The 13,436-nt window shown below is 33.1% G+C and overlaps 1 protein-coding gene across 5 annotated transcripts; it reads left to right on the top strand.

Moving 5' to 3' along the window:
- The first annotated feature begins 1,826 nt into the window (after window positions 1-1,826).
- On the top strand, window positions 1,827-11,255 carry LOC139527778 (uncharacterized). 5 transcript variants are annotated; one of them, XM_071323451.1, is made up of 2 exons: window positions 1,827-2,102; window positions 8,573-11,255. In XM_071323451.1, the coding sequence occupies exon 2, from the start codon at window positions 8,580-8,582 to the stop codon at window positions 10,521-10,523; it is 1,944 nt and encodes a 647-aa protein (XP_071179552.1). In that variant the 5' UTR covers window positions 1,827-2,102; window positions 8,573-8,579; the 3' UTR covers window positions 10,524-11,255. The 5 variants fall into 5 exon arrangements, with proteins under 5 accessions (XP_071179552.1, XP_071179550.1, XP_071179549.1 ...); XM_071323449.1 differs by lacking the exon at window positions 1,827-2,102 and adding an exon at window positions 4,073-4,268; XM_071323448.1 differs by lacking the exon at window positions 1,827-2,102 and adding an exon at window positions 4,078-4,183.
- The last annotated feature ends 2,181 nt before the right edge of the window (window positions 11,256-13,436 follow it).

Below are 13,436 nucleotides of genomic sequence, written 5' to 3'. Positions count from 1 at the left end.
AGAATTTACCGAAACAACCTTCATGCAAAGAAAACGACAACAGAATATATATATATTTTTTTATATATTTTTTATTGTGAAACTACCCCTTTACAACGGGGGCAAGCGCCAGCGGGGTACTGACACCTGCGTCATCAAAAATGCACATCATAGTATTTACAAACAACATAAAATGATTGTAGTAAAAATGGTATAAAATACTTGCAAAAGGCTTTATAAGTCTTATAAATAAAATTAACGCTAACATATAATAAATTGGTTATTTCGTAAAAGTACATTACAGTGACAATTTCATATGCATAAATACTTTGAAATCTTTCATCCATAACAGATTTAAAAAAATCAAACTTAAAACTAAAAAAGTTCATACACAGTTCAAGATATTATACATTGGAAATCTTATCAATTTGAAAAGAACGTTCATTCATTACGTCTACAAGGTATTTTTTAACGATCTTATCTAAACTATTGTACCCAAGTCTGGAGAATACAAGTAGCCCAGATCACCTATCATGAACTGTATTTGTGATAAGGGTGGCAACTCTGAAAAACAGATATCCATTTAAAAATTCTCGAAACATGCTTGTATGTTAATACTTGTTCTTTTCTGATAGCCGAGAAAAAAGGACAATCTAACATAACGTGAAAGATATTCTCAATCGCATTTGAGGAACATAGCTGACACTCATTATTTGTTGTCAGATTCATTCGTTGGAGCGTTGCAATTATAGGTAGACAATTCGTTCTTGCCAAAAAATTTAGCCTTGTTGAGCGGAAGTCGTCAACATTTAAAATACGGCTGCTTACGACTAACAACCACAAAGGATTGGTACAAGTTTAGGCTACTCTTTCCTAAAATATTACATTACAGAAGCATCTCAGGGGTGGCGTATTTATTACTGCCAGATGACAGTAGACAGTACTGAGACCATGTAGACGAACCTGTTCCCACTGCAAAGGGAGTACAATTGAGTCACAAAAAGATTAAAAATTCATTAGACGTCATGAAATAATTAGAAATTACGTACCGGAATTAAAATACATGCATTTCCATACTTTATAAAAGGGGATCACCGGAACCGAATGGGGATGTTGTAGCTGTCAAGAATGCTAAAATAAATCACAATTTTACGGTCACTAGAACATATTTTAAACAGAAGATCGGAGTGATACATGTTCATTTGTTGATTAAGTATTTATTCATATTTTCCAGAATTCAACAAATGCAGAAATCGTTTCATTCGCATAAATTGACTTGTTTTGCTTGAGATTCTTACTTCACCTCCCCGTGGTGATCAGGGAACAATAGCTTTATACATGTTATAATTGTCAACAGAAGAGATTCATAATGATAAATAAGAAATAAGAAAAAAAACTTTCACCTGTAATCTACCTGTACACAATCGGCGCAAATTAAATAAAATAATAAACGCAAATGAAATACAGATTGGCGCAAATGCAAAACACTGAATCAAATATGTTAACAGTGTCTACGTAAATGCTTCTATGGCAATGACCGTGAAAATAAAAGAAAACCTTCTGACCATCGAAAAGGAACAATATATATATATTTTTTTATTTTGTATTTTTTCATTTGTTTTGTTTCTGTTCTTTTTTTTTTAATTTTATTTATTCCAACTTTGTTTGTTTTTATTTGTGTGTTTTATAGGTTTTTTTTATGTTTCGCTCTTGTTCAAAAAGATAAATGATCAATGACATACCGTATTACTGTACTAGTATTTTGTTTCTGTTGTTACAGTAACCAAAATTTTAAAAACACACTGAATTCGAACAATTAAGATAAAGTTTTTCAATCTTATAATTTCCAGGTTTAACCATCAAGACTTCTACATCATGTTCTAGGCGACTCTACTTTAACAATATAATGACGATTACGTAAATACTGAGATACCCGTGGGGAAAAGTGGCAACAGAAAGAAGACAAAGTAACCAAATTAACAACAAAGGTCAAGTATTCTTTCGAAAGTTTTCTGACCGGTATGCAATATATATGTGACACATACATGTATGTGAAAATAGTGGCAACAGATGGAGAAAAAAATAACCAAATGAATAGTAAATGTCAAGAATTCCTCTGACCGGTATGCAAATTATGGGTTTTAACCACGTAATATAATGATTATTTGTATGCCTCAGTGACCAATGTTAACCCCAGAGTGTGCTGTTCTAATCAGAGGGTAAAGTTGATCAAATAATTTCGTCTACTTTGCAAATGTGTTTATTAATTCCTGCTACATTCAAAACATCATGCCCAAAAAATATTTTTGGAGTACTGTGTTTTTGGAACTTAACTTAACTTTATCCTTTTACTTACAGTATATCTTTATCTTTCACAAGTGAATACTGAATTATTAGAAGATTTTATTGTCATCTCACTATTTATTTATTTCACCATGAACTTTCTTTTCTATGATGTTTTCCATTTTTATCCTTTAATACCCTACTAAACTGTACACATTGGCTACCATATTTATCAAATGAAAATAACTAACATGTTACAAGTTTATACTTATGCGCATATTGTAAATTATTTGTTTAAAGGGAAAGTTTTGTTGTAACAAGAAATAGGCCTTTGTAGAATAATGATTTGTACAAGTCATTATCTTTTTCTCAATACAAATTGGACAAGTGATTACTTGTATAATTGTATTTGTACAAGTAATAACTTGTATGATGACATCATACAAGTAATTACTCACAAAAAATGTTTGTACAATTAGTTACGTATACAAAATAATAACATGTACCATGGTACACGACATATACATATATATGTAGTGTACAAGATGTAAGTTTGTACTAATTATAAGTTGTACCGGGTTTTTGTATAAGTTATAAGTTTTTTGATACACAGCTTCTTGTACCAGGTGATACAAGTGTATCTTCTTAAATGTATCAGTTTTATGTTTTAAATTCAATTGTATATATTTCAACCAAATATTTCGTACTATTGTTTTGTGTTATGTTTTTTATTAATACTGGTTAATGAAATCATTACAGTGTGTACTGGCTGGTCATTATCGCGTATGATTTTGACACGCCTACGGGCATAGCTAATGAATATGCATGAATATAGATAAGAACAGCACGTGTAGCCAAACACTGAGAGTTGTAGATTTGTAGCACAACTGTACATATGTAGTTTTGAGAATATAGAATAGATACCAAAATATTGTTTTTAATTATTAGTATCCGAGCAAGTAAAACAAGGATCTATCATTTGTACAGTAATTTGGAAGGATGATACCTGAATGGTTTAAATTCTAATCTTATTTTTCTTCTTATACCATATCCATAAAAAGTCGTTTTGTGTTCTTATAACAAAAATGTATAATATTTTTGAATCAATGCTCAGTATTAGACTGTATCATATAGTTGTTGAATTATGACAGCAATATGCGAAACAAAAGACTGTGTGCTGGACTCATCCTTTTGTGTTCAGCGGTTCATAAAACACTGATAACTTGTACAAAAAAGTTTTTTGTACAACATTACAACTTGTACACAACGTATGCATTATATAATCACCAGCCCAGTAGTCAGTACTTTTGTGCTGACATGAATGATCGTTTATATGGTCATATTTATAAATAACTGTTTACAAAACATTTATATTTTTAAAATACTAAGGGTTTTCTTCCTCAGGAATAGATTACCATAGCTGTAAAATATTTAGGAATTTTGGTCCTCAATTCTCTTCATTTTCGTACTTCATTTGGCCTTGTTAATTTTGTGGATTCGAGCGTCACTAATGAGTCTTTTGTAAACAAAACCCGGGTCTGGCGTAAATACAAAATTTAATTCTGGTATCTATGATGAGTTTATTTATATATGTGACACACACGTCACATGTTCAATTTGTTGTCGTGTTCTCCTTTTTGCGATCGTTACATTACCGAATGACTTATTATCTAACTTCAACTTGCAAACTAGCAACACAGCGGCTGTTACATGTATATCGTACTTTCCTCTTTAATCCCTTCATTAGTTATTATGTTACTGCATGTTATCGATTGAAAATACTTTATCTATGTAACAGTTGTGAAATACCGGGAATTTCCGAATTCTATTTATAGAAGATAAAAGGTAAAATTCATGTTTGCAACTGGAATGACGCAATCATAGTAGTTTCTTATAACTGGTGAAATCCTAAGATTGGTAGGTAAGTCTTTATCATGTATACTGACGGGTCATATTTCCAATATGTATCAACCCCTTCTGCGTCAGGCACGAGCATGACATACCAGGTTTGTACATCTGCTCATAATATCGTAATAAGATTATTTAGTGTTACATTCATGTATACCATGTCTATCTCCCACCTTGCCATGCAGCACCGTTCCTTGGTGGCTTTTGCAGTTGAGCTAATACATTGCAAATTTATCTTAGAAATTTGTTCATGTTAGGTTGAACCTGAGAGTGGTTATTTCTTTATGTTACTGCAAATTTATGTTTTATATTGTACTATTCTCCTTGTGGGCCCATTTAATGGAAAATAAACTTTTCTGCTTCGTCTTTTTCTTTTTCTTGTTCTTCATATATTCTATATATATAATATGGAGAGATAAAACGTCCATTTTCCGTGTAAAAAAACCAAGCTGAACGTTCAGCTCAAACGTTAGATGTTCTGTACAACAGCAAATTAAGAAAACATTAAATATGCCAAATAAATCTTTGTAGAATCGATGTAGGTGCTCATCATATTTGTCATTAAATTAATGTTAAAAAATAACAAGCGGTGTATTCATTTTTTACGTGTAAAAGTACAAAGCATCCGCCAAGTCCATTGGTCGAAATTAGTTTAGATTTAGTAAAGAATATAAAGTGAAGGGATTTTCTTCTCCCTTAGGCCTAGGAAACCATTGACTCTGATTGGCCAGTTTTCAAAATATACAGGGACGAATATTAATATTAGATTCTGATTTTTTCTTTCTTTGTAAGTGTCAAAATATTTTCACCTCAAAGTTGGAAACAAGAATATACTTTTAAACAAAACCATCACCCCTAATAGTTAATTATAAATGATCGTTAAACTATTATCTAGAACTTCAATGCGAACTGTTTCAAAATTTATAGATTTTATAAATGCTCAAATTTTCAGACAATATCTTATAATTGCCACGGGAGCGATTCAGGCATTTAGGGTACTATACTTTGAAACATAATGACAATTCTGTAAATTCTGGAATGTCCGTTGAAAAAAGTGGCAACAGAAAGAAGAAAACATATCCAAAAAAAAGTAAAGGTCAAGTATTCCCTGAGAGTATTCCCTTGAGTTTTACGAACTTCTGACAGGTATGCAATACATGTCACATGTTCCATTTGTTGTTACCACAATCGTATCCTCCTTTTCTCGATTGTAACATTACCCAATGCGACTTATAATCTAATTTCAACTTGGACATTAGCAACACGGCGGCTGTTATTTGTATATGGTACTTCCCTTCTGTGACCCTCCATTATAGTTGTTATGTAACTGCATGTTATCGATTAAAAAGATTTTATCAATGTTTAAAATTGAGAATTTCCGGGAATTTCCGAAGTTTATTTATAGAAAATGAAAGGTACAATTTAATGTGCCACTTGAATATCGCGATCATAGTTGTTCATTTATAATTGGTGAAATCCTAAGATTGATAGGTATGTCTTTATAACTTATAGGACCGTATTATTCATATACTCGAATTCTAAATTAACTGTGTAGATGTTTTCCATATAACGCTATTTTCCTTTTAAAAAACAGACTGAATGGTAGAAATCAATCTGTACGACACCAAATTAACACAATATTTCTACAATGCGAAATTAATCTTTGTATTTGACTTATATGGTCAATATAATTTATCTTTGGATTAATTTTAAGAAACAACAATCGTTGTATTCTTGTTTTTTAACGTATGATACATATGTAAAAGGAAAGTACATTTGATAAGCTACGTCTATTGGTTGTTATTTGTTTAGATTAAGATATAATTCAAAGGGATGGAGCTGCGGCCTGATAAAAACCACATGATTAATGATTACATACATTGCACCATTTATTACTTGTGTGTTTTGAATACATTATTAAAAAATGTTGTATTCTAGATTAATGAAGAAACTTTATATTTATGATCCCTGTACCTATATAACTCTTCTCATCCATTCATAAAACTGCATATCCGGTTTTTGTGATGTAAAAATAGTCTTGATCGACTACATAATGTTTGACCCACTGTTAATAAGTTTCATCTGGACATATAGGTGTAATACCTAATTCAAAGCATCATTTTTTTTTATTTCGGGTTTCTATAGAATATTTTAATGTTAAATTTATACATATTTATTTAAAGTGGATTGGGAAACAAGTTTTGCAACTCTATATATCCCTTTCCACTGGGGTTTTTCATGGCTTATAAAGCTTGTATACAGGTAAAAAAAGGGGGAAATTTGCTTGGTTAACTTCCGGTAATTTTTATCTTCTTATATTCCATGAAATGTATATAAATTTTTATGCCCCACCTACGATACTAGAGGGGCATTATGTTTTCTGGTCTGTGCGTCCATTCGTCCGTTCGTCCGTTCGTTCGTTCGTTCGTCTGTCCCGCTTCAGGTTAAAGTTTTTGGTCGAGGTAGTTTTTGATGAAGTTGAAGTCCAATCAACCTGAAAATTAGTATACATGTTCCTCATGATATGATCTTTCTAATTTTAATGCCAAATTAGAGTTCTGACCCCCCAATTTCACGGTCCAATGAACATAGAAAATGATAGTGGGAGTGGGGCATCCGTGTACTGTGGACACATTCTTGTTTTTCTATAGTACTGGACTGGATAAAACTTTTACTGTCCCTCTCTAGAACATGGCGTTAACTTAAGTTTTACATAAGGACATTGAAACCCCCTTTGGAGACAAAAACTAATAGGGGAAATCAATAGTGGTATCTATAATACTAAAATTACGAGGTCCAATTTGTCAGCCGTCATCACGTAAAAACGATGAATCAAAGAATTCAACTTTATATATAACTAATATAGTACAATGGTGTTGATTAAAAATTACACCATACTAGGCCCATTTGTTTTCCACGTAATTAATATTGCCAATAATTAAGAAGTTCCGGATCGACTCCGACACCGATACCAATAGTATATTCACCTGTTACCTATTACCTTATCTGTACGTTCCGCATCTGACAGGCGCACCACCAAACAGTGTATTTAGAATTTTGCTGTATACTGTTGAGTAAAAAATACTCCATTCCAGGCCCTTTTGTTTTCCAAATTATTAATATTACCAATAATTGATAGGTTCCAGGTCGACGGGTTCAAACAGAAAGATTTTGAAGGCAGAGAAAACTGTGCACCTTATACATGTTATAATCGGCATGACTTTATCAGATGACAATACCAATGCTAAAATAAGGCATACGCATAGTTATATATCAGTCACGGACCCGCGATATCACGGGTGTGTTCTAGTTACACTTAAAATGGAAAGCTAAACAGTATACTTGCACCTTTGACCTTGTGTGTACCTTCATGTGATACAAATTTCTTGCTATTTAAGTGAAATGTTACAAAATATGTAGTTGTGCAAATTTAACAAAGACTAATAGGAGAAAATCAATGGTGGTATTACACCTGTAAAGTCCATTTCCGCTTGCTGGTGAAACAAAGAAAGACGTTTGTTTCTATCCTAAAAAGAACCACACACAAACAGCCCGATAAATCGATAACAAATTATTAACTATATTGATAAGGTAAAATAGCTGTTGCTCGACACAATATGAAGCATCTCTGAAATGTTCACAAATTCGTCAAAAATTTCTCATTGTGACGTGCAGCAGCAATTCACAATATTAATGTGTAGATAACCTGTTAGTCTGTACTTTCACATCCCTCACTGGCAAATTGACTAATTTTTGTTACAAAAGAACAGTTTACGGATGACCATGGAGTCAATTTTTAGAGTCTAACATTTAGAAAATACCAATATATCTATTAACTGATCAAGAGTTGGGTAGGTGTATGTTATATGTGTATTATGTTTAAGTTTATTTTAACTATGACACGAGGTAAATTTCATAATTATAACATGTTTATAATACTTATGTAGAGTTTAATGAGTGTGACTCAGACTTTTTGTGTTGTGAAAATCGTTCAAGTCATATCTAGAATATTATACAATTACTGTCTTTTGATGAGGTAAATATGTAGATTTATTGACTTTTGAAAAACTGATATTCACTGAGGCCAACGAACGTAGTGAATATCAGTTTTTTTGCAAAAGTCAATGAAACCACATATCTACCGAAACAAAAGACAGTAATGGTTTTATTCCATATACCGAGAGAAATGTATGTAGTTGCAATTATTTACCAAAACCAATTGTACATCAAACGTTTTTTACCAAAATTATGCACGTATTAGCACGCGACGTTTTGCGCGGTGAATATACTTTTTCCGCAGGTGAATATGCTTATTTATTCACAAGCCCATTAGAAATACCTACTAAAATTTTATCAATATGGAATGATATATATCTATCAAACTATTTGATATTTTGAACAGGTTGAATATGGCACAGATATATGCATCTTTACCTAACAACGACTTCGGGAATGAAGAACTGGTGAATGATTTGTCAGATGAAGATCCTTTACAAAGTGATGACGGTGATGTGGATATCCAGGAAATCGTTGCTGAGATTGGACAACATTATGACACATCAGCACATAACAACGTATCTTTCATTCAGACAACAAATACAGAGGGCGACGCATATTCTGCCCTAGAAAATGCGATTGGCCAATTGGATAAACATGAAAAGTGTAACAAAAAGAGCTGTGCCAATTGTTCAAAACCAAAGAGAGTGGAAAATGTCTCAAGTTTAAAGAAAGGTCAGCACATATCGATGCCAGGCCAAAAATCCAACTTTTATATTAAAGCGAAACGAAAGCTAAAAAGAATGTACGACCACCATGCCATAATTAAAGAAATAAAATATACGACAGGTACAAAAGTTTCAATGGTTCTCATACATTTAGATCGATCAGGAGTGCATGAGGAAACCAAAGAATTTGATTTAAGGGAAAAAGAGATATATATTGTAGACTACGTTTTTCCTAGATACGACCCAGATACAATTGTGGCTAGAGCCGAATCCATTCTTACAAAAAAAGACAAATTCAAAACCTACAATTTAGTAACAGGAAACTGCGAACATTTTGCAACCTGGTGTGTGGTGGGAGATGGCGAAAGTTTCCAGGTGCAAAGTCTGAGACAAAAAATTGCAGATGCTCTTTCTCGATTATTCGGTGCTGGTAGCAAAATTGCAAAGGGCATACTTCGAATATTATTCGTTTCCTCAGATGAAATTGCCAGTGGTCTAAGTAAAGCAGTACCAGAATTAGTTCTTGGTGGAGCAGCAGCCTTGTATTTAATATACTGTATTGTAATGACAATTTTGCATGTTAAAGATTATAAGAATGGACAGATTTGTAAGTCTTGTTTAAAGGGAAAGTTGTTAGACTTGTGGCTGACATTTGGAGCGTTTGGACTGACATCAATCATAACTTTCCTCGTTTTACACTTTGTTGTTCCTGCAATGGTACCTGCAGTCGGAATACCCCTTATAATTCTATTAGTCCTACTTGCGGTGGCTTTTCAAATGATTGTGCCGAGATTAAGGAAAGCGCTGAGCTCTCCATTTTCTGTTGACCGTGTTAAGGTGGTAAATTTAGGGCAAATTGGTATTGGTGATGTGCTTTCACATCGCTATTATGGTGTTAAACATACGAGTATTGTTACGGAGGTCAAGGTCGAAAATGATAAAAAGACAAAAGGGCGGATTCGGTTGGTCCATTATGGATCTTCGGCATTATTTGGAACGAGAAAGATTGTTGAGGAATATGTTGAAATTGATATACATAAATCAAGTATATATGTATTGGATTGCAAACCTTTGTGCACATTTGAAGCTGACATTGTTGTAAGTAGAGCGAGAAGTCGAATTGGTGATACTAAATGGGCTATATTTTCAAACCGATCAGATCATTTTTCATATTGGGCCAAAGTTCAACAGTACAACAATGACTTTTTTGACGAAGTATCGAATGAAGAAATCAGAAGACCAATGCCAAAGACAGAAGCGTCACTCTTCATAGAAAAAAGAGATATTCATCGCGTAGAAGATCTAAAAATAGGTGACGTGGTTCAAAGCAATGTTATTGGAATAATCGATTATACCGGCATACTATCTTCAATAAGATATTTGGATGGCCAAGATGGACGTAAATTTGAAATAGAGGTTTACACATATTCGTTTTTCTGGACGATAAATCGTAAAAAATATATTGTTGACCTTAATAAAGATAGCTTGGACGTAAAAGTATATAATCCCTCACAATGCCATACTATGGAACAACGTGTGAAAAATGCGCGGGACATTGAGAACGAGACAGGATCGTGGTGGACTACAGAGGGATTTATTGAACATTGCATCGAACTCAAATCGAATTGAAAACCTACCTTTCATAAATTTGACAAAACGAGCTATGATAGCATATGTTATAATTCATCATACGTCTTCCGTCATAGATTTCCAAACACGCAAGTTTGTTTTAATATAAACTGCTTTGTAGACATTTGGTTGTCAGACAATAATTTGAGTATACGTGTATGTATCGTTATGGAATGATTACGGAATAGTGGTGCAAAAATTGGTGAAAAACAATCTTGTTTCAGAACAATGACAATAACTTGAGTATAATTGTATGACTCTCTATTAAATTGTATCACAAGGTTCAATACCAAAATAGTAAGGTTGTGATTGGTCTCAAACCGTTTAGGAAAAAGTGCTGAAAATGCTGTTGTAATACTTTGTATAAATAGCTTATTTTCTGAACAATTTTAATGGGGTTTAATTAAATTCTTTATTTTTTGTTATTCTTTAACAGGTCGAGAACTTTAGATTTCTTTACGTCAGAATATATTTGCATAGTAATTTCCCAAACGCAAGGCCAATACGGCCTTGAAAAACAGACCAATCGACTCAATGAGCTACAATGCATTGTGGGCTACTACGATTTTACTACAACCGGAATACACGTGGAATTAGTGAAAGAACTGTCAACTAATATAGTGTCTGGGATTCTCAAAATATATGTTTTTGTTCTGCGAATGTGATTTTTGTAAAATATATAACATAATCTTCAATTTGCATGCTCAGATTAAAAAGGTATTGTTTACGGGCTTCGCTATTCGACTTTCTTTTTCGCCTTGTTAAAAGTTGTTGAACAGGTTTTTCTCCATTGGTATGCATTGTACCTGTGCAATTATTTTACGACCTGAAACAGTGAAATTTCAGATGAAATGACCACTGTCCACTATGAAATTTTTTGAGCTCTTTTAAACCTGTATAATGTCATTCCAAAATCATTTCTGCCTAGAAAAACACGAAAACTTTCATTGAAACATTTCTTTCTGTACTGGATGTGTAAAACTTTTATCAGGTCCTGAACTGAAAGTAAAAACATTATAATATTCAGTATGCTAAAAATAAGTGTTATGAAAGCGGCAGGGCGGATACAGCCATTTTAAAAATGAGGGTCCTAACCCAGGATAAAAGGGGATGGGGGTTCCAACTACATGTCCCCATTCTGGCAAATGCATTGATCGTTCAAAAAAAGGGGGGTCCAACCCCCGGAACTCCCCCCCTTTTTGGATCCGCCACTGAGCGGATACGGTATATAGCTTAATACATTTTGTATAGCTTCATCCATCGATAAAGTTCGTTAGTTCCTAGTTTTATCACAAAATATACCTCAGAGGTTTTTTTTTATCGTTCGGCTGCTGTCATGTTGACGTATTTGAAATATATCCAATATTTAAAGCTCATGGATCACAGTGGGTACCACATTACCTATTATTTTTATTCTAAAACGTGCTTTTTTTTGTGTATATAGAAATGAGAAGAAGCGGCATGAGTACCAAATGAGACATCTTTCCAAAAAAGACACAATCTAGTAAAGTAAGCAGTCATAGGTTCAGTGATTGATAAAACTTGCAGCACTTTCAACCCCCCCCCCCCCCCCCCCAAAAAAAAGCTATTCGATTTAAGTTTTTTATCCTACATCGATCTTTTGATGTCGTCCTTTAAAAAACGAAAACAAAATGAAACTACAGTTGGTGACTTCACTACCTTCAAAACTAAGGGAACAGTTTGGAAGTCTCGTATCCTGAAATGTGACAAAAATAAATACTTGTAAATTTTGTTAACACTGCCATGTATGTAAATATTTCTTCGCCTTTTTACGAACACAAAATTCAAGGATCACACATTTGCCTTTAATTATCTATACGGATCTTGCTGTACTCGTGAATATTAACACCGACTGTTATCGACGGCTTACTTTAAAACTAAGTAAGTTTGTCTTATGGGTAATTGTTTTTCGCTGTTGTTTCGTTGCTGGTGGACAAATACATGAAATCTCCGTGCCATCATCAAATATATTAATGGCTATATATCTGGTTATTCAAACCCTTTTTTCTTCGCATAGAAACAACTCTTCATTAATCTGAGCATGGAAGGAATACTTTATTTTACGAACTATAAATGAGGACACACAAAATGAAACACTAAGCGAAATTGTGAATCCCGCATTGCACGAAAAAATGTGTTGTATTTTAGTAAATAACACGTGTTCTCGGTTGATTGTAAACACGTAGTAGTCCATCATGCATTGTTACTCATTTAGTGGATTGGTAAAAAATAAATTGCGTCACATGTAAATAAACAATTATTACATGTGAGAGAATTTATGCATTTCCATATAAGGTAGTGGTCCCGTCCTGTTTAATACTAAAAAGTAAAATTACAACAATACTGAACTCCGAGGAAAAATCAAAACGGAAAGTCCCTAATCAAATGGCAACATCAAAGGATAAAACACATCAAACGAATGGACAACAACTGTCAGATTCCTGACTTGGTAATCAGTTAAACAGTTAATTAAAAAATTTGACGATATCGAAGATAATTCATGCAAACACAGAAGTGCTGATTACTGGGCTGGTGATACCCTCGGGAAAAAAATTTCTCCACCATCTTTCTATTATTTCTATACTGGTTGCAATCAATTGATTGAACCTTTTATGACATTCCACGATCAAAGAATATTAAATGAATTAACTTTCTTTTTACACAGGCTTTTCTTTTAATTTAGTGACGTACAGTATGAACTCAAGTAAATGTTTGGATGAGTTTTCATAGCTGGGAACATTTTTTTTAATGACCTGAAATTGTAACAAAACATTTGTTCCGTCATGACATTTGTTCCGCCGGAACAAATTTCATAGGAAATATGTTCCACTGGAACTTATGTCACAGAAAATATGTTCCACTGGATTAAATATTAAATATTGCTGTAGTTTT

The sequence above is a fragment of the Mytilus edulis genome, chromosome 6 (genome assembly GCF_963676685.1).
Source record: "Mytilus edulis chromosome 6, xbMytEdul2.2, whole genome shotgun sequence".
Taxonomy (NCBI): domain Eukaryota; kingdom Metazoa; phylum Mollusca; class Bivalvia; order Mytilida; family Mytilidae; genus Mytilus; species Mytilus edulis.
This window is presented reverse-complemented; position numbering and strand designations above follow the sequence as displayed.